Source organism: Procambarus clarkii, chromosome 58 (assembly GCF_040958095.1).
Source record: "Procambarus clarkii isolate CNS0578487 chromosome 58, FALCON_Pclarkii_2.0, whole genome shotgun sequence".
Taxonomy (NCBI): domain Eukaryota; kingdom Metazoa; phylum Arthropoda; class Malacostraca; order Decapoda; family Cambaridae; genus Procambarus; species Procambarus clarkii.
Window position 1 is genome coordinate 24,607,543 of NC_091207.1, and position 22,660 is coordinate 24,630,202.

The 22,660-nt window shown below is 42.6% G+C and overlaps 1 protein-coding gene across 1 annotated transcript in view; it reads right to left on the minus strand.

The window, feature by feature from the left end:
* The window catches only part of LOC123768007 (histone-lysine N-methyltransferase 2D), a 263,037-nt gene that overhangs the window by 102,732 nt on the left and 137,645 nt on the right, over window positions 1-22,660 (minus strand). Inside the window, exons 8-9 of the mRNA XM_069306790.1 lie at window positions 13,555-14,739; window positions 12,918-12,950 (exon numbers count right to left, since the gene is read on the minus strand). Of these exons, the coding sequence (XP_069162891.1) occupies window positions 12,918-12,950; window positions 13,555-14,739 (1,218 nt within the window). The remainder of the gene's footprint in view (window positions 1-12,917; window positions 12,951-13,554; window positions 14,740-22,660) is intronic.

Consider the following 22,660-nt stretch of genomic DNA (forward strand, 5'->3'; position numbering starts at 1 on the left):
ACGTTAAGCCAAGATGTAACAACTTTATTACAAGTTGTAACAAGCGGAAAATAGAGACAGTTTCGGTTTGTGTTTCCAGGGGAGTCTATTTCGTTTATATGAAGTGAGAGTTGGACAACTCAGAGTCCTTAACTCGACTGAACATGCATCAAATTTCGTCTTCTCAAAATATGTTATTAGGTCCTTTTTACGTTGTATTTATCATTTTTAAATGTTTTCCTTCTTTTTTAATATATATTAAGAATGAATTGCTTTGATAAATAAATTGAAGATGGATATATTTTCTCTTATACTACTGTTCTTTATAAGAATTGTTTCCAAAAGGAATATTTATCGCTTGAATAAATGAATAAATGTGTGTGTGTGTGTGTGTGTGTGTGTGTGTGTGTGTGTGTGTGTGTGTGTGTATGTGTGTGTGTGTGTGTGTGTGTGTGTGTGTGTGTGTGTGTATGTGTGTGTGTGTGTGTGTATGTGTGTGTGTGTGTGTGTGTGTGTGTGTGTGTGTGTATGTGTGTGTGTGTGTGTGTGTATGTGTGTGTGTGTGTGTGTGTGTGTGTGTGTGTGTGTGTGTGTGTGTGTGTGTGTGTGTGTGTATGTGTGTGTGTATGTGTGTGTGTGTGTGTGTGTGTGTGTGTGTGTGTGTGTGTGTGTGTGTATGTGTGTGTGTGTGTGTGTGTGTGTGTGTGTGTGTGTGTGTGTGTGTGTGTGTGTGTATGTGTGTGTGTGTGTGTGTGTGTGTGTGTGTGTGTGTGTATGTGTGTGTGAGTGTGTGTGTGTATGTGTGTGTGTGTGTGTGTGTGTGTATGTGTGTGTGTGTATGTGTGTGTATGTATGTGTGTGTGTGTGTGTGTGTGTGTGTGTATGTGTGTGTGTGTGTGTGTGTGTGTGTGTGTGTGTGTGTGTGTGTGTATGTGTGTGTGTGTGTGTGTGTGTGTGTGTGTGTGTGTGTGTGTGTGTGTGTATGTATGTGTGTGTGTGTGTGTGTGTGTGTGTATGTGTGTGTGTGTGTGTGTGTGTGTATGTGTGTGTATGTGTGTGTATGTATGTGTGTGTGTGTGTGTGTGTGTGTGTATGTGTGTGTGTGTGTGTGTGTGTGTGTGTGTGTGTGTGTGTGTGTGTGTGTGTGTGTGTGTGTGTGTGTATGTGTGTGTGTATGTGTGTGTGTATGTGTGTGTGTGTGTGTGTGTGTGTGTGTGTGTGTGTGTGTATGTGTGTGTGTGTGTGTGTGTATGTGTGTGTGAGTGTGTGTATGTGTGTGTGTGTGTGTGTGTGTGTGAATAAGGGGGAAGAAAAACTCGTGGAATCGGCAGCAACTTGTAAGTGTAAATTTATGAACTGCACAAACAGTAAAAAAGAGGAAGAAGAAGTTCAAGAACAGTTGAAATTTAATGTCTCACGAACGAACGCCATTCGTAGATGCACAATTCGCATTCCACGTGAGAGATATTTCCCACCTAAATATTCCATTGCCATTATAGAGGATTGATTAAATTTGAAAACAAGTGATAGTTTTGTAAAGCCATTTACGAAAATATTCCTTATATCATATCCCCTTTTCAGCAGTGTATAGGAAACACTGGCTTTACAATCTCACCCTTAACACTGGCTTTACAATCTCACCCTCAACACTGGCTTTACAACCATGTTGAAACCATGACAAAACTATCAGGATATTTAATTAATTGTGGTCGTATCAGCAAACATTACTAAATAATCGGACAATGTTTATGTGAGAAAATCTCCAAATATTTGAACAAGTGTTTTGTTGTGTCTGGCCATTGGCACTATGAACTCGTGCTGGTATTCTGCAAGAAATAATAGTTACAAATATGGAGAAAGAAAAGAGGCCTATTGAACCTGATCTCAGGGTTGTAGTACAAGATAGCCATTAGGATGTCATGTCGGGTTTTGTTAATGTGTGAGACTTCTTCCTATATGGAAGGAGCCTAACTGTATGGAAGAAGCCTAACTACATGGAAGGAGTCTAACTGCAGGAAAAGGAAGTTCAGCATAGAGAGGGAGGCTCACAGGGTAGCCTCACCTCATAGTTTAAATCCTCCAACAACTGTCCGACTCACAGATGACAACTCCATCATCATATATACATTAGTTCAGCAACAGAACCTCATCTTTACAAACACAGACGCTCCCTTCACACTGAACACCATGTACAACACCACGTACAACACCACGTACAACAACCTACAACTTAGCATCACTTAAACTGAGTTTCGATTTTAAGAGCATAGACCTATTTAACCCCCCCCCACAATGTATTGAAACTTCCACAATGAATTACAACCCATAACAATGTATTATAACCCTTTAATGTATTTGAACTCCCACAGTGTGTTATTACACCCACAATGTATCATAACCCCAGAGTTATGACCCCCACAATGTATCCTAACCCCCACACAATGTGTTATAACCCACACACAATGTGTTATAACCCACACACAATGTGTTATAACCCCCACACAATGTGTTATAACCCCCACACAATGTGTTATAACCCACACACAATGTGTTATAACCCACACACAATGTGTTATAACCCACACACAATGTGTTATAACCCCCACACAATGTGTTATAACCCACACACAATGTGTTATAACCCCCACACAATATGTTATAACCCCCACACAATGTGTTATAACCCACACACAATGTGTTATAACCCAAACTACACTGTGTTACAACCTCCACAGTGTGTTATAACCCCCACTACACTGTGTTACAACCCCGCACAGTGTGTTGTAACCCCCTCTACACTGTGTTATAACCCCCACAATGTGTTATAACCCCCACACAATGTGTTATAACCCCCACACTGTGTTATAACCCCCCACAGTGTGTTACAACCCCCACACAATGTGTTATAACCCCCACTACACTGTGTTACAACCTCCACAGTGTGTTATAACCCCCACTACACTGTGTTACAACCTCCACATAATGAATTACAATCATCACAATTATGATGTTTGGATTAATCCAACAAGAAGACTTCTTGAAGTCCATTTTCCTTGAGCTCATTCTCCTTGATTTTAAGTTTCACACTGAATATTTTGGGAACTTTGACAACATCTCAGAAGGATTTGGAACCCAACTTGAAGTGAGCCTTATATGATATAAGTGACGTGAGCCTTATATGATATAAGTGACGTGAGCCTTATATGATATAAGTGACGTGAGCCTTATATGATATAAGTGACGTGAGCCTTATATGATATAAGTAACGTGAGCCTTATAAGCTCTGGTATACGAGAAGGCCTTTAAGGAGGAGGCCAACTCTTGATGGCCTATATATATATAGGCCATCAAGTCGTGGGTGACTTCTCCATCAAGAAGTCGCCCACGACTAAATATTTCCACCTTAAGTGTCCATGAAGCGCAAGGAAAGAACTTGACTTCAATATTCAAGTTACGTCAAGTCTTCACTTAAATATTTCTGTGTGACGTTGGCTAGGCTTTTCAAGCGGTTTCCTAAGCATTCATCTCTTGATATGAGCATCAGGTCACTCTCCCGGGATCATCTCAAGCAGGCCTGGATGCTGGGGGCGAGGTTGACCACTCAAGAACACATATTGGTAAAGAAAGACGATCGCAGAGCTATTTTATGACGATTTAGACGGTTAACCTGACTATGTTGTTAAGGGTATTAAAAATATCAACACAAGACTGAACACGAAACAATGGGTATAAATTGGATAAGTTTAGATTTAGGAAAGACTTGGGTAAATACTGGTTCAGTAACAGGGTTGTTGATTTGTGGAACCAATTGCCGCGTAACGTGGTGGAGGTGGGGTCCCTCGATTGTTTCAAGCGCGGGTTGGACAAGTATATGAGTGGGATTGGGTGGTTGTAGATAGGAGCTGCCTCGTATGGGCCAATAAGCCTTCTGCAGTTACCTTTGTTCTTATGTTCTTATGTTCTTATGTAATTCCTGTCTTGCGTAGCCGGGTGTGTGATGGACTTGCTTGCAACACTTTTAATCAACTGAGAAACTTGCTTCGCTGTTGTATATTCGGTGGTAATTATGCAATCATGCAATTTCCTCTGTGTTTTGGTAGTTCCTACAACCTTTTTTTTCTACATGCCTCTCAGCTGTCGGGTGTGTCTGGTGAGAACCTGCTTGGCTTTCTCAAATTCCTTTTATATGGTTCGTAAGATGAGCGGGGTTACACTACTACACATAAGGGACATAACTGGCAAACCCCTCACAGTGTTCAAGAGAGAACTGGATAAGCACCTCCAAAGGATACCTGATCAACCAGGAGGCCTGGTCGACGACCGGGCCGCGGGGACACTAAGCCCCGGAAGCACCTCAAGGTAGCCAAGGTAGGTTCCATGCAGGTGCAGCACACGTATTTATTGGACTTATACACTCAATGCATAAAATGCATAACATCCAGAATGATTTTAATTCCTGAAAACGACTTATGGTGCTTGCCAAGCTTGTATCAATTGGAAATGGTATTCGATGAATATGAGATTTGGAAATTCGTAATATGTAATTTTAAGTGTAATGTCGACATGTGAAAATGCCACTTTATAGGGAAAGGTTGATGTCCGGTTGGTAAGTGCAATAGTCAATTGACGTGCTCAGGGGCTCTAACTTCCAATTGACGTGTATACTTCCATTGTGGGTATCCATGGCAACATGTCTAGTGTGGTGATGTTGTTGTATGTCGTCTGTGAGTATGTGGCGTATGTCGCATATCGTATGTTATGTAACGTGCTGTATGTCGCATATCGTATGTTATGTAACGTGTTGTATGTCGCATATCGTATGTTATGTACGTGCTGTATGTCGCATATTGTATGTTATGTACGTGTTGTATGTCGAATATCGTATGTTATGTAACGTGCTGTATGTCGCATATCGTATGTTATGTATGTGCTGTATGTCGTATATCGTATGTTATGTATGTGCTGTATGTCGCATATCGTATGTTATGTATGTGCTGTATGTCGCATATCGTATGTTATGTATGTGCTGTATGTTACTTATCTCATGTTATGTATGTGCTGTATGTCGCATATCGTATGTTATGTATGTGCTGTATGTCGCATATCGTATGTTATGTATGTGCTGTATGTTACTTATCTCATGTTATGTATGTGCTGTATGTCGCATATCGTATGTTATGTATGTGCTGTATGTCGTATATCGTATGTTATGTATGTGCTGTATGTTACTTATCTCATGTTATGTATGTCGCATATCGCATGTATTACCTACAACTTACCTATTGTTTTAATATAAGTTTCTAGTTATATAATGAATAGTAAATTTTAAATATACATGTATAATAAATATATCATGTATTGTAAATATGAATACAGTATTATCTTTATTTTGTTAGGCTTATATCTTGAGGTTATCTTGAGATGATTTCGGGGTTAAGCGTCCCAGCGGCCTGGTCTTCGACCAGGCCTCCTTTTTGTTACACACACACCCCCAGGAAGCAGCCCGTAGCAGCTGTCTAACTCCCAGGTACCTATTTACTGCTAGGTAACAGGGTGAAAAAAAAAACAATTTGCCCATTTGTCTCCGCCTCCACCGGGGATCGAACCCGGAACCTCAGGACTACGAATCCGAAGCGCTGTCTACCCAGCTGTCAGGCGAACAAATGATCTTCCATCTTTTGTAAGTCGTGTTTACGGTGCGTCACGTTTGCACTGGTTTAAGGCATGCTGATCAACGTTACAAAGACAACCTACTATGAAAAGTTATTCCTCACATGTATCCACGTTCACTATCCATCGGGCTCAGTGGGTTAGGTGAGTGGCTTGGGGTTCTGACGTTTCTCGCGAGGTTAGGTTAGGTTGGATTCTTTACGGAGTGGCAGATTGAGAGAACGGGCTGTGCAAGCAAGCTGTGGCGGTTGGATTAATGAGTATTTGGGCTTTTTTTTTTAAGGGACGACGAGCAGCTACTCTCGAACGACGTGAAAGTCTTATTAAACACCTATCCCCATCTCACGAAAAATCTATCCCCCATCTCACGAAAAACATATCCTCCCATCTCACGAAACAACTATCTTCATCTTACGAAACACCTATCCCCATCTCACGAGAAGCCTATCCCCCATCTCACGAAACAACTATTCCCATCTTACGAAACACCATCGCCAATCTCGAGAAATATAGACCCCCAATCTCACGGAACACTGATTCCAATCTCAGGGGAAAACTTATCCCAATCTCACGATACACCGATCCCAGCCTCATTATTATTATTCAGATCATTGATCTTACGCTCAGGTTTTGGGTTCACGCGTTATTTAAATGACTTACGTTACTTACTACGTTACTTAAATGATCGTTGAGTTGTAATAATCTCATGAAAACTTTCACTCTTCCAATATTAAGTCATGTAACACATTTAAATATCTGATAAACTGTGGAAATACAGTGTATTTCGCTGAATCAGACTGATTGCGCAAATACAATGCAGTTTACTGAATCTGATTGATAGCGTCAGTACAAGGTAAATGGTTCACTCTGATTGACTTTGGAGTCAATCAGACTTTGGAGTCCTTTGAATGTTCATGTTTGTTATACTGTTGCTTGTTGGATCCTCCTTTGGAGTGTGTGTGTGTGTGTGTGTGTGTGTGTGTGTGTGTGTGTGTGTGTGTGTGTGTGTGTGTGTGTGTGTGTGTGTGTGTGTGTGTGTGTGTACTCACCTATTTGTGCTTGCAGGATCGAGCATTGACTCTTGGATCCCGCCTTTCCAGCTATCGGTTGTTTACAGCAATGACTCCTGTCCCATTTCCCTATCATTCCTAGTTTTAAAAGTATGAATAGTATTTGCTTCCACAACCTGTTCCCTAAGTGCATTCCATTTTTCCACTACTCTCACGCTAAAAGAAAACTTCCTAACATCTCTGTGACTCATCTGAGTTTCCAGTTTCCACCCATGTCCCCTCGTTCTGTTATTATTACGTGTGAACATTTCATCTATTTCCACTTTGTCAATTCCTCTGAGTATTTTATATGTCCCTATCATATCTCTTCTCTCCCTTCTTTTCTCTAGTGTCGTAAGGTTCAGTTCCTGCAGACGCTCTTCATATCCCATCCCTCGTAACTCTGGGACAAGCCTCGTCGCAAACCTCTGAACCTTCTCCAGTTTCTTTATGTGTTTCTTCAGGTGGGGGCTCCATGATGGCGCGGCATACTCTAAGTCGGGTCTCACGTAGGCAGTGTAAAGCGCCCTAAAAGCCTCCTCATTTAGGTTTCTGAATGAAGTTCTAATTTTCGCCAGTGTAGAGTACGCTGCTGTCGTTATCCTATTTATATGTGCCTCAGGAGTTTGATTAGGTGTCACATCCACTCCCAGGTCTCTTTCTCGAATCGTTACAGGTAGGCTGTTCCCCTTCATTGTGTACTGTCCCTTTGATCTCCTATCACCTGATCCCATTTCCATAACTTTACATTTACTGGTGTTAAACTCCAGTAGCCATTTCCCTGACCATCTCTGCAACCTGTTTAAGTCCTCTTGGAGGATCCTACAATCCTCGTCTGTCACAACTCTTCTCATTAATTTTGCGTCATCCGCAAACATTGACATGTATGATTCCACTCCTGTAAACATATCATTTACGTAAATTAGAAAGAGGATTGGTCCCAGCACCGATCCTTGAGGTACTCCACTTGTTACTGTTCGGCAGTCCGACTTCTCGCCCCTTACCATTACCCTCTGGCTCCTTCCTGTTAGGTAGTTCTTCACCCATACTAGGGCCTTTCCGCTTACTCCTGCCTGCCTTTCAAGTTTGTATAGCAGTCTCATGTTCGGTACTGTATCAAAGGCCTTTTGGCAGTCAAGAAATATGCAGTCTGCCCAGCCTTCTCTGTCCTGCCTTATCCTTGTTACTTTATCATAGAAATCTAAAAGGTTTGTTAGGCATGATTTCTCTGTCCAGAACCCATGTTGGTGCTTGTTTACAAACCCAATGCTCTCCAGGTGCTCAACAAGTCTTAGCCTAATTATTATTTCAAGTATTTTGCAGGGGATGCTTGTCAGTGATACGGGTCTGTAGTTAAGTGCCTCCTCCCTATATCCTTTCTTGAAAATCGGTACGACATTTGCCTCCTTCCAGCAACTGGGCAATTCTCCCGACATAAGTGACTCATTAAAGATCATTGCCAGAGGCACGCTGAGAGCCTGCGCTGCCTCTTTAAGTATCCACGGTGAAACTTTGTTTGGTTCAACAGCTTTATTTGCATCCAGTGTTGTCAACTGTTTCATTACCTCCTCTGCTGTCACCTCTATATCTGATAGTCTTTCATCTAGGGTAATCGCTTCTAACAATGGGAGCTGCTCAGGCTCGGTTGTGAACACTCCATGGAATTTTGCATTCAGTACCTCGCAGATTTCCTTGTCGCTTTCTGTATATGCCCCTTCTGTTTTCCTCAGTCTTGTCACTTGGTCATTTACCGACATCTTCCTTCTTATATGGTTATGTAGTAATTTAGGTTGCTTTTTCACTTTGACTGCAATATCATTCTCATAATTTTTTTCCGACACTCGTCTTATGTTAATGTAATCATTCCTAGCTCTGTTACATCTAATCCTGTTGTCCTCTGTCCTTTGTCTTCTGTACTTCCTCCACTCCCTCCTGCTTCTCACCTTTGCTTCCTGACACTGTCTATTAAACCATGGGTTATTATATTCCCTCCTGCTTTTTTCCTTTATTGTTGGAATAAATCTCTCTTCAGCCTCCTTGCATTTCAATATGACTTGGTTCGTCATACCTTGCACTGTTTTTCCTCTAAGTTCTTCCTCCCACTGCACTTCTCCCAGGTAGTCCCTTATCCTTCTGTAGTCCCCTTTTCTGTAATTAAGTCTCCTTTCCCGGACCTCTTGTCCTTTGGTCACAATTTTAAGCTCCATCATGTAGTCAAAGACTAGGACACAATGGTCACTGGCTCCTAGTGGTATTTCATGTTCCAACTGCTCGATGTCTTCTACATTCTGGGTGAAAATGAGATCTAATAGGCTGGGCGTATCCCCTCCTCTTTCCCTAGTATCTTCCTTCACATGCTGTGTTAAGAAATTCCTGTCAATAACGTCTACCAGCTTCGCTCCCCAGGTCTCCTCCCCGTCATGGGGATTCCTCGTTTCCCAATCTATCTCTCCGTGATTTAAGTCCCCCATGACCAGCAGCTTCGCTCTCATTCTATGCGCTATAGTTGCTGCCCTCTGCAGTTCATCTATACATGTCTTGTTGCTGTCCTCGTACTCCTGCCTGGGCCTTCTACTGTTTGGTGGGGGATTTTAGAGTATCAAGATTACAATCTTCTTCCCATCCACTGTCAGAGTTCCATGTATGAAGCTCGTGCTTTCATTGGTACCCGGATTTTCCAGCTCATCAAACTTCCATTTCTGCTTTATTAGTAGTGCCACTCCTCCTCCCTGTCTCTGTGTCCTTTCTTTTCTTATCACCTGGTACCCCTCTGGAAAGATTGCATCCGAGATCATGCCATTTATTTTAGTTTCCACTATTGCCACTATGTCTGGGTCTGCCTCAATAACTCTTTCTTTTATCTCTTCTGCTTTATTGGCTACCCCATCAGCATTGGTATACCAAACCTTGAGACTCTTCTTGGAAACTTGGGTGTCAGAGTTCCCCCTTTCACCGGGGGTCTGGGGGGAACTGGGGGGTGTCTGGGGGGCGAGTGGGGCTGTGGGGGTGAATGGGAGGTGCTAGGGGGGTGCCTAGGAGTACCTGGTAGGCGAATGGGGTCTGGGCATCTAGTGGGGTAGAAAGGGCATAATGGGTCTGAATGTTAGGGGTCTGAAAAGCATAGGGGGGGGGGTTGAGAAATAGAGTGAGACTGAGAGTCAGATAGAGGTTGAGAGGTTGGGGGGGAGAGGGATATTGAGGGCAAAGGGCTGAGAGGAGAATGGAGCATGGGTGCTGGGAGTGGAAGAGAGGGTGTATTAGTTAGGGGGGAATTGGGGGTAGGTGGGGGTTTTGGGGTAGAAGAGGGGAAGAGGGAGATGGGGGAAGGTGTTAGGGGGTCACAAGGTGAGGGGGTTAAATGTGGGCTGGAGGTGCATAGGAGGGGTGAGGGTTGGGTGGGGTTTGGGGGTGAGTGTAAGAGGGGTGCAGTGGAAGCTGGGATGGAGTAGATGGAATTGAAGGCAATGAGGTAGAAGGGGCAGGGGAGTCGGAAGGGGTAGTAGGGGAGGGGGGGATGAGAAGGTGGGTTTGGGGAGGGCATGGCTTGACCCACTGGGGTCGTTGACAGGTGTGATGTAGCAGGGGTAGGGGAATCGTTGGGGAGGTGCAAATGTGGAAGGGACAGGGGGGTTTTGGGGTGATGAAGCAGGGGGGTTTTGGGGGGCTGAGGCAGGGGGGAGGTATAGGAGGGCTGAGTTGGGGAGGATGCGACCTGGGAGGTGGCCTGGGAGGAGGCCTGGGAGGTGCCTGGGAGGTGACCTGGGATGTGACCTGGGAGGTGAGACTACCTGAGAGGCTAGTTCGGTGTCGTGCCTGCCACCTATTCTTGTGGGCTATTTGCTCATCTTTCGTCACAAACCTCTCAATAAACACATTGTAATGGGTTTCACTTCCTCTGAGTAAATGCTTGTTCCTCATTATGTACTCCACAGCCTCCTCATTGGAGAATTGCACCAGAACAGGTCTATTCTTGGTACAATTGTAAGGTCCAACCCGGCAGCTGATATCCACCTCGTGTTCTGCCATTCCTGCTCCAATACATCTCAATATCTCATGCAATTCATATTTTTCCGTCTCTATTCTCTCTTGTCTTATTGGTGCTCCAGATTTGAATAATCCATGTATTATAATAGACCGTCTCCTCAGTAATTCATTGTCATGCTGGTAGCCTGTCCCCTGGGGATTCTCCATCCCATCCGCAGTCACTAACCCATCCCCCACTAATCCTCTGTCCTTAGCCATGCTGTTAATCCTTCCCAATTCGTTTGTGATCCGAGCACATTCCCTCTCCCAGTCCTCTCTTCCCTTCCTAATCTCTTCCTGAGTATAGAGCATAAGTTCTTGTTTTTGCCTCTCTACCGCATCCTGTATTTGCTGAAATAACTCGCTTTTAATCCCTTGGATTAGATCCTCCATCCAATCGCTCCTTCTCTCTACAAATTTCCCTATTAATTTGTCTATAAATCTGTCCTCCTCCTCATCCCTGCTGGTGATTGACCTTGAACCCATTCCTGATCTAGTCATTGCAGTAACAACCTAGCCAAAAAGGCGCTCCTCAATACCTTACACAATCTGCAGCACAAACAGGCGAGAAAGTACTCCACGCGGCTGGTCAAGAGGTGAGGTCGCTGCGTCCCTCGTCACAGCTGGTGAGGTCACTCCGGCTCCACAATTTCACAATACCACGATGTACTCAACACTTATTTTCAGTGGTGCTGTTTCTACTGTTTTTCTTCACTTTCTTGTGGTTTGAGTGAGCTTACTAGTTATTCAATCACTCATATACAATCATATACGCATATACACTGATTATTCCCCCAATTCACTAGCTACGCAAGAGCTTCCCAGACCCTTCTGACCTCCGCGGCTGTCTGTCCTCAACTGTGTGTGTGTGTGTGTGTGTGTGTGTACTCACCTAGTTGTGAGTTAATAATCGTGACTTAATAATCGAATAGTGTGTGTGTGTGTGTTTGTGAGTGTGTGTGTGTGTGTGTGTGTGTGTGTGTGTGTGTGTGTGTGTGTGTGTGTGTGTGTGTGTGAGGGTACTATCCTTAGTGAGGAGGATGCTGCGCATATCCACACAGAGAAGCGAGATGGATGGATGGATGCATCAACTCGTATCTCTACGTCAACCAAAGATTAGGAAAATGACGAAGTAAATAATCAATAACGAGAGCAAACAGAAGGCATGTGCAAGATGAACCAGAAAATGAACAGCACCAAACTAAGAAATAACAAATTAACAAATTCAGGTGGCAGAAGCCATCATCAATATCCATGTCATCAATTATATATATAGATAATGAAGCAGTATGAGGTGCGTACAGTCAAAGAATGGGAAAGACAGGGATCAAATTTCTTAGAAATGCACAAGAAAATCTCAGTAACCTGATGGATCTATGGGAAAAATAGTCGGGGGCCATTTAGTAGGATCGAACACGCGTCTCTCGACTTCCCACAAGTGTATGTGTGTATGTGTGTGTGTGTGTGTGTGTCTGGAGAGTCCATAGAACGGGGGTTCGATCCTACTGTACGGCTTCGACATTTTCTCAACTCTCAAAAATATAGTTAAAAAATACATAAGTGAAAGGATGCACAGATGGAAGATGTCTAAAGGGAGAGAAGGAAAGTGGATGAGGGTTAGAGGGAGGTCCCTGGGAAAGTAGGGAAGTGAGGGGAATTAGGGAAGTAGGTAGGTGAGGAGAGAAGGGAACTATCAGGGTAAAGCACCAAGCCAATACGACTATATATAGCACTTGGAAGGGGTCAGGATAAGGATTTGAGATGGGACGGCGGGAAAGGAATGGTGCCCAACCACTTGTGGACGGTCGGGGATTGAGAGAGAGAGAGAGAGAGAGGAGGTGCAAGACAAAGTACATGACGAAGAAGAGGTATAAAAAGGGCATAAGCAAGAAAACTAAATTAGAAGTGGCATGTGCAGGGTTTGGAGGGTGAGAGAAAATATTGTCTCAAACTTCATTCGTTAAAAAAAAAATCATTATTTATCGTTCAACTAATTCATGAAGCAAAGGTCACTACAACGAAGTCATAATAAATTGGATATAACTCTCTATATTAATAATAATAATAATAATAATAATAATATCAAATCATCTAAGACATACACTAGATGTGTGATAAAATGCATGTCAAATGCAGGAACGGTCATTCTATGTACTAAGTTAGAGAGCGCAAGATTAGAAGCCTCTGGATCCTTACTTCCTTTAAACAGATCACCAATGAGACCCGCAGCTGGATAGGGGAGCAATGGAAATTATGTTACTGTATATTGATGCTAATTCATCTCAAAAGTAAATACAAAAGCTCTATTGTTATTAGTATTGTTCAATGGCACGTTATTTTTAATTCTTAATACAAATGGGCTTTTGTTTCTCAAAAGATTTAGATTGATGATTTGCCGCTGATGAGAGCAAATTGATAATGAGTCTCTCACCACAGCTCACTCGATCATCAAAGTCAAGATCATCTTTAGTAAATCCTCTATTAATTTCACTAGAAAACAGTAATATGATCATTATAGCTGTATTCAAGTATTGCAATCAGTAGGAATTAACAAGCAAATGACAGTAAATAGGAGAGATGAGAGAAAGAGAGAGAGAGAGAGAGAGAGAGAGAGAGAGAGAGAGAGAGAGAGAGAGAGTGACTTATCATATGAAAGAGTCAAATACATCTTCTCTCTTACTCTCATGGAGGTTTAATTCTCATGACTTATTTTGCTGTAATTTTGATGCAGTTATTTAAATACTGTTGTAGATTGCATTACAGTAAGGTATGTGCTGAAAATTAGCAAAATTAAATCATTTAAACAAAACAAAATTGGAAAAGTATATATTACCTGGACGAGTCTTCTGCAAGCCAAAGAGACTGGAGAGACCACTGAGTGCAGAGGAAGCTGTTGATGTGTGATGCTGCTGCTGCTGCTGGGGCTGCTGCTGCTGCTGTTGCCTACCAAGGGGGCTGTGCAGAATGCTTGTCAGGCTTTTCATATCCTTGCCGCTTCCCACTGGGTTCTGCACTTGGTTCATTTGACCTACATGGTTCATTTGGTTGGCTTGATTCGTCATACGGGACGTGATGGAGGTTGGGAGGCTCGGGTTGGTTGGGGGTGTCATGCCGGGTTGAACATGGTTGCTAATTTGTGTCATATGGGGACTGCCGAGGCTGTTCTGTGTGTGGGTATCTATACCCATTTGACCGGACACTTGGTTCCCCTGCATCTGATTCCCTTGCATCTTATTTTGTAAGTTATTGGCCAGTATTTGACTGTCATGATAGCTATTGGTTTGAATGTGTGTTGTTTGCTGAACGCCTAGCTGCTGGTTAATGTATTGATTATTTTGAGATTGTAAGCTGTTTTGAAGAGGGTTCTGCATATGCTGGTCATGCATTTGATTCATTTGTGTGCTAGTCTGGTTATTCATTGACGTATGCATATGACTATTCATTTGGGGATTAAGTGCTGACGTCTGTGATGTAACTTGGCCGTGGAGTCTAGCCATTGGGTCCTGAGAAGTATTTGTTTCATTAAGCCCGGTAGGCATACCACTCGATCCTGTTATACCTTGGTGGTGCTGCTGCTGTTGCTGATGTTGAAGCTGCTGCTGCTGCTGATGTTGAAGCTGCTGCTGCTGAACATTTTGAGACTGTACAACCTGATGATGCATTGACTGCTGTTGCAGATTCTGTGCATCTTGCTGGCCTAGACCTTTATGTAGGTCCGGCTGAGTGCCGGACTGCAGGTCGGGTTGGATAGGAGACTGCTGGGTTGAAGCCTGTAGTTCATTCATACCAGGCAGCTTGATGCCTCCGACAGGAATGCGGCTACCTACGGCGTGAGGAGGACCTTGGGTGCTGATGGTCGGGGCGCCTATGGTCGTGGGGGCCCGCGTGTCCTGGCCGTCGGCCGGCCCGCGCATCAAACCTGAACCATGAATGTGGCCTTCCAGGGAAACCTGAGGGCGCAGTTGTCCTCTTCGCGCGTCCAGTCCGCCTGGAATCGGGCCGAATCCCATGGCTGCTCCTGTTGAGCCACCATCAGGAGACCTGAGACACTCTATGTCAACACCGTGTTAAATAAACTATCACAACTACACTATCACAGTTAAAACATCTACAGAGATAACACTCAAGACAAAATTTCATCTGTTCTCCAACCAACTTAATTATCAACAATTAGGCTGTTTGTAAACAGTTGTACCTCAAAACTTGCTGTTTATACAGTAAGTTTTGGGCCAACTTTGAGGTGAGATCCTCAAAACTTGCTGTTTATACAGTAAGTTTTGGGCCAACTTTGAGGTGAGATCCTCAAAACTTGCTGTTTATACAGTAAGTTTTGGGCCAACTTTGAGGTGAGATCCTCAAAACTTGCTGTTTATACAGTAAGTTTTGGCCAACTTTGAGGTGAGATCCTCAAAACTTGCTGTTTATACAGTAAGTTTTGGGCCAACTTTGAGGTGAGATCCTCAAAACTTGCTGTTTATACAGTAAGTTTTGGCCAACTTTGAGGTGAGATCCTCAAAACTTGCTGTTTATACAGTAAGTTTTGGCCAACTTTGAGGTGAGATCCTCAAAACTTGCTGTTTATACAGTAAGTTTTGGCCAACTTTGAGGTGAGATCCTCAAAACTTGCTGTTTATACAGTAAGTTTTGGCCAACTTTGAGGTGAGATCCTCAAAACTTGCTGTTTATACAGTAAGTTTTGGGCCAACTTTGAGGTGAGATCCTCAAAACTTGCTGTTTATACAGTAAGTTTTGGGCCAACTTTGAGGTGAGATCAAAGTCAATTACTTATTTGAGCAGATATGAATATCTAACACTGATGTTCATCTGAGTGACATATAAATATTGCTTTTTTAAATGGAGCTAATACTATATTATATGCTGAGGATTAGACTTAGATATGGGGTTGTTCTTGACAAGTAAAAAACATATACATTTTTTGTTGTCAGTGCATATGTAGTTTCTACAAAGATGTTATTTTCCTTGATGTTTCGTAATATACATGTCTCGAATACATATGTATATGTTCGTTCGCTGAAGCAGCGCTGATGTGAACGATCTTAGGTTAGCGAACGAGAGGAAGGAGAACGGTTCTCCGTAACATTAAACTGTACGTGTTCGTTCATCGCGTGAACGAAGAGAAAAATCGAATGCGGCAAAAAAAAAAAAAACGCATACACACACACACACACACACACACACACACACACACACACACACACACACACACACACACACACACACACACACACACACACACACACATACACACACACACCACACACACACACACATACACACACACACCACACACACACACACACACACACACACACACACACACACACATGGCGATGGCGGAAACAAATAGGCAGAGTTTCTTTCATCCTGATGCGTCTGTTCACCTAGCAGTAAACAGGTACCTGGGAGTTAGATAGCTGTTACGGAATGCTTACGGGGGGGGGGGATCCGATTTGTTGTGTGCGTGTTGTGTGTGTTGTGTGTGTGTGTGTGTGTGTGTGTGTGTGTGTGTGTGTGTTGTGTGTGTGTGTGTGTGTGTGTGTGTGTGTGTGTGTGTGTGTGTGTGTGTGTGTGTGTGTGTGTGTGAAAAAACAGTTGACTGATTGACAGTTGAGAGGCGGGCCGAAAGAGCCAGGGCTGAACCCGCACAAGTACAACTAGGTGAATACAACTAGATGATCACACACACACACACACACACACACACACACAAACACACACACACAAAAACACACACACACATACAACGGGATAAATAAGATATATAAATAAATTAATATATCCGGTGCAAATCCCTGAAATTATTGTCGTCTTCGATGTGACTCATCGAAGGATATATATATATATATATATATATATATATATATATATATATATATATATATATATATATATATAAAATGGAGAAACCTATTCATTCCTATTGAGACTTTATTATTGCTACGAGGAACGCGTTAAGGCTCAACTCTACATAAAATATCAAAGCCAAAATAAAATTTGATGGTCTTTGATTCCTGGAGTTTCAAATACTCTATTATAAAATTGATGATCACAGTTGAATAATTCGAGTCTTCTGTAAATTTCGCATTCTTATAAATTTTTGTTCAGATATTACGTGTTGTTTCTAAGACTTCCATAAGACTCTCGTCTTGAAGATAAATGAAATGGTTCACAATGCAACATATAACATCAACCATTGCATCATAGCGCTCGTGATGATGATGCTGCATCAATGCACACGAGATGAGTCAGATGAAGTTTTCACTCAGTTGCCTAGCAACGGCTCCAGCAATCCTGACGTCATACTAGCCTAGCGACTATTCTTGGAATCATGACATCACTTTAGCCGAACAGGGGCCTGACGGCTGAGAGGACAGCGCTCGGGATTCGTAGTCCAAAGGTTACCGGGTTCGATCCCCGGTGGAGGCGGAAACAAATGGGCAGAGTTTCTTCCACCCCTGATGCGCCCGTTCACCTAGCAGTAAATAGGTACCTGGGGGTTAGACAGCTGCTACGGGCTGCTTCCTGGGGGTAAGTAACAAAAAGGAGGCCTGGTCGAGAACCGGGCCACGGGGACGCTAAGCCCCGAAATCATATCATCATCTCAAGATAGTAATGGCTCTACGTATTTGACAAACAAATGAAGTTGAAAAGCAATTAAACTTGAAACCAAATTGAACTTGGAAACACAATTAAATTTAAGAAATATTTAATTAATCGGGAAATTAAATTAATCGAGAAATTAAATTAATCGGAATCTTCCCTAGTAGTCAATATTAATTAATATTATCTAAAGAATTAAAGAAGAAGCCTCCAACTGGAGTTTCCCTTAAGAGTTTGGAGTATTACAAAGCTTCCCTTGAGTGCTTGTGGTATTCCAAAATTTGTCTCAAGGGGTTACAGTCTCTCAAACATACAAACTCTGCCTGTCTATGTCCTGGGAGAACCATTACTGTCTATGTCCTGGGAGAACCATTACTGTCTATGTCCTGGGAGAACCATTACTGTCTATGTCCTGGGAGAACCATTACTGTCTATGTCATGGGAGAACCATTACTGTCTATGTCCTGGGAGAACCATTACTGTCTACGTCCTGGGAGAACCATTACTGTCTATGTCCTGGGAGAACCATTACTGTCTATGTCCTGGGAGAACCATTACTGTCTATGTCCTGGGAGAACCATTACTGACTATGTCCTGGGAGAACCATTACTGTTTATGTCTTGGGAGAACCATTACTGACTATGTCCTGGGAGAACCATTACTGTCTATGTCCTGGGAGAACTATTACTGACTATGTCCTGGGAGAACCATTACTGTTTATGTCTTGGGAGAACCATTACTGTCTATGTCTTGGGAGAACCATTACTGACTATGTCCTGGGAGAACCATTACTGTCTATGTCCTGGGAGAACCATTACTGACTATGTCCTAGGAGAACCATTACTGACTATGTCCTAGGAGAACCATTACTGTTTATGTCTTGGGAGAACCATTACTGTCTATGTCCTGGGAGAACCATTACTGTCTATGTCCTGGGAGAACCATTACTGTCTATGTCCTGGGAGAACCATTGAACAGTTTCTGTCGTGAGGGTTTCAGGATTTGACTATTTTCTCATGGAGTATTGTTGAATGACCAATAAATTGTTGAATATATATATATATATATATATATATATATATATATATATATATATATATATATATATATATATATATATATATATATATATATATATATAATATGTGTGTGTGTGTGTGTGTGTAGAAACAGGTGAACATTGCACTTTCAACTCCTGCATCATTTTAACTCTATAAGAGTAAGTTTGTGGAGAAAACCGGAATAAAATGAATAATTGAGTCTTTAAAGAAAACCTCAGAATTAACAGTGTGAGACACCAGGAACCAGCTCCGTTTAAATTAATAATGCATCTATGTCAACAAATTCTAGAGTGGGGGGAGGGGTATTAATTGTTACTTAACAACAGGTAGAAAACAAAGCAGCAAGGACGAAGGAGTAGGAGGAGGCGGAGGAACAGGAGAAGGAATAGGTAGTGGAACAGGAGGAGGAGGAGGAGACACTAGCAGGATGGTAAATACTTTAAGAAACGCACGTTCCCAAAGTGCCACAGATTTGGAAGGTGCTAAGCATTTGGAGTCTTCAAAATTCAACTCAGGTTTGTTGGCTGTTTATGTCTTCATTCTATACTATCGACAAAGAAAAAATGGCATTTTGCTAATAGTCAATCAACTCTACGTAGAGCAAGTTTTTTTTGTTTTTTTTTTTTTGCTCTATTTTGCTCTAAGATTTAAGGGGCCCTACAAGTTAGCAAATTTTGAAGCATGATACGAAATCAGAATACTTATACAAATAATCATATGACCGCCCTGTAGCCGTGTTGTCAGGGAACCACCGCACCTACCTGTAGTACAGATGCGAGCCCACAGCCTCATACTAGCCCATTTCACATGCCACATACATGCTTCCCTCATACATTAAAAAATATATATATATATATATATACATTTTAAGAGCGTCTTTCAAAAAAAGAGAATAAGAAAAAACTATGACCTGTTTGGCAAGTCGCATAGGGCGATAAACTGCGACCCCCAACGATGCTGTCTACCGGGGGGGCGCTCGTCTCGTATCGGGTTCCGGATCTAAGCTTACTACCTTCCTCCTCGCTTGGCACCCTGATCACCCATGACTGGCACTGCTGCCTCGCCCATGACTGGCACTGCTGCCTCGCCCATGACAGGCAAGTTGATGCCTCACTAATAATGACTTACCTAGGCGTTCTGCTGTCACTTCCAGATGGCCCTTAAACTGCTTACTTGGAAGAGAGTCTCTCTCTCTCTCTCTCTCTCTCCATAGCTACGTTTAGAATATTGTAACGGCAGACATTTGTTATTGTTGAATCAAAGAAATTGTAAACAGAGATTTATTAATTGCCACAACTGGTGCCTTTATATACGTGAGGCTGTGTGCTAGCTTCTGCAAAATGGTTATAAACGTTGTTAGCAGTGTAAGGGTTAAGTGTTAAACAATGTCTTGTACTCCAAGTGATGCCACCGTTTCTTATCTCATTATCTTAGTGTTGACTTATCCACCATCCCAGTGTTAACTCATCCACCATTCCAGTGTTAATTCATCCATCATCCCAGTGTTGACTCACCCACCATCCCAGTGTTGACTCACCCACCATCCCAGTGTTAATTCACCCACCATCCCAGTGTTGACTCACCCACCATCCCAGTGTTAATTCATCCACCATCCCTGTGTTGTCTCACCCACCATCCCAGTGATAACTCACCCACCATCCCAGTGTTAACTCATCCACCATCCCAGTGTTGACTAATACAAATACACACACACACACACACACACACACACACACACACACACACACACACACACACACACACACACACACACACACACACACACAAGCAGCCTCCATTACCTCAGCCCAACTTAACAACCCTCCCCCCCACCCACCCACCCAACAACCCTTGTCACACTAACCATCCAATTTATCCACCCTCCGCCAAAACCATCCGCCCTCCAACACACCAATTGCTGTCAAACAGCAGATCTCTGCAGGCAAGTGTCCATTACCACTAACCCTCCACTAACCACTATTCCTTCACTGCTCGTCCGGCCCAAACTCCACCCAGCAGCCCGGCCCAAGGCTGGGAGCTGATCGAATGGAGAAGAAAATAGCTTTAAAGCCCCATAAAATCTGATTTTTGATGGAGAATAATTAAGGAAACAGATGAACTCAAAAATGATTTAGAACACAAACCCACGTATAACACTGGTAGTAGAAACCAAACTGAAAAGATCATTAATGCAATATTGTCCGGACAAAATCAGGCAGCAACAAGAAAAAAAGAAGGTAGAGAGAAAGAAAAGGGAAGTGAAATTGCTGGTCATAAGAGATACAAATTGAGTGTAATTGAGGCAATTAGACCAATTATGTGACAGGAATCATTTCAGTGGATGAGAAAAGAGTGAATGTTGCTGTAACTTACAGTTCCCAGAGAATTACAAAAACAAACAGACAAGAACGTGAGAAAACAGAGCTTGAGATTAAATCATTCAAAGTGTATGTGTGTAACATCCCTGTGAGCAAAAGAGACATGGAAAGAGAAGCTGGAAGATGTATCAGAAAGGAACACTGTAGACCGGGTCTATCACCAAACATCAATTGGGAAGACCCCCCACCAGCGAGGCCATACCTAGTTCTTGAACTGTGCTTAATGGCCTCTTCGGTATTAAGCACGAAATACCAATAATTAGTTTAACATGTATGAAGATGTTTAAAAAAAATCACCGTACTGTATTAAGAGACTGTTTAGAAAGAGGCTTGACTTGGGGCATTTTATCTCCAACTTGAACAATTGAATAGTTTTACAACAAGAAAATTAAGAATCCTAGATGAGAGAGAGGGTTTGGGAAATTGCATATTCCATGAATGCCAGAAAGCTATTGGCATTGTTCCTCACAGGCGACTCTTATGCAAACCATGTGAGCAGCCTAGTGTATCCGTTAGCATGCTTAGTAGAGTGAAGGAGTACTTTTAAGAAGGCGGAAATGTGTCGCAGTGAAAATAAAAATATGGAAATGGAGAGAGGTAATGAGTGAAGTACCACAAGGGTCACTACTAGTGCCAATAGTGAACCATTTATACGTAAGTGACCTATCCACTAGGCATGGCAGGATGTACAGAATACCCCCGTTGAATATCAGAGGTGCAATAGGTACTCTAAAAGAGTACTCTATCAACATCAGAGGCCCGAGACTGTTCAACACGCTTCCATTACATATAACTGGCCGGGCCCTCGCGATGTTTAAGTATGAACTCGATAAACATCTCCAAAGGATTCCTGATCAAACAGGTTGTGATTCATACGTCAGGCTGCGAACAGCCGCATCCAACAACCTGGTTAACCAGATTACCAACCAGGAAGCCTGGCCAGAGACCGGGCCCGGCATGACACCTCCATTTGTCGAAACGCCAAACACAGCTAGAATAGGTCAAAAGTTATGCAACAAGGCTCATCCCTGATCTGAAGAAACTGACTAAGAGAGAAGGACTAAGGGAGCCGGACCACGTCACACTGAAGGAACGTAGGAACAAGGTAGACGTGATACAAGATTACAAGTTGAAGTAACCAAGTAGAGAGAAAGAGAGATAAACAATATTTAAAATGAGAAACAGAAGAATGATGAGACATAAAATGATATAGAAGACACACGATTAATAGATATGTAAATAAGACCAGTCTCAGTGTATCAACATTAAATAGAATGGGCTAGATGTAGTTGTTTTTTTAATGTTCTTATATAATACACAGTCTTAAATGTAAATAATGGAAAGGTCATAGAGTGTAAGGATAGAAATGCAAGGCCTTATGAGCAGACGCTCAGCCTTACGACTACATCTAGGCAGGTACATCTAGGTGAGTACGGAGGTGGACATGTATCAATAGAGCTCCTCAAGAAATAGTTAAAAAAGTCAAGAGTTAACTGTTTACTTGTGTCAGAGAGTTGAGGTTAATCAGGAGAGCCAGATGCAAAATAGACACGTGAGGTATAAACGCAGTGAAAAACGATACAGTGAAAAGCAAGGCTAAGTGCAGTTGAAAATATGGAAGAACCAAGTGGTTTGTGTATGAAAGGGAACACACAAGATGCTTCGAGGTCGACGTCATTGGACGTTCACTCACCTATTTTGGCTTGTCTGAACAAGTTGCAGTAATTGGGACGTCTGCTGGCTTTAAGGGAGTTTATTTTGCTATGACAGAAGCAGGAAGTGTAACCAGATCACACGTAGTAATAAACAGGAATTTACGATGAAGGGAGTAAATAAGATTGTAGAGAGGGCTGTGAGAGGATGGCAGGAGACGAGGAAA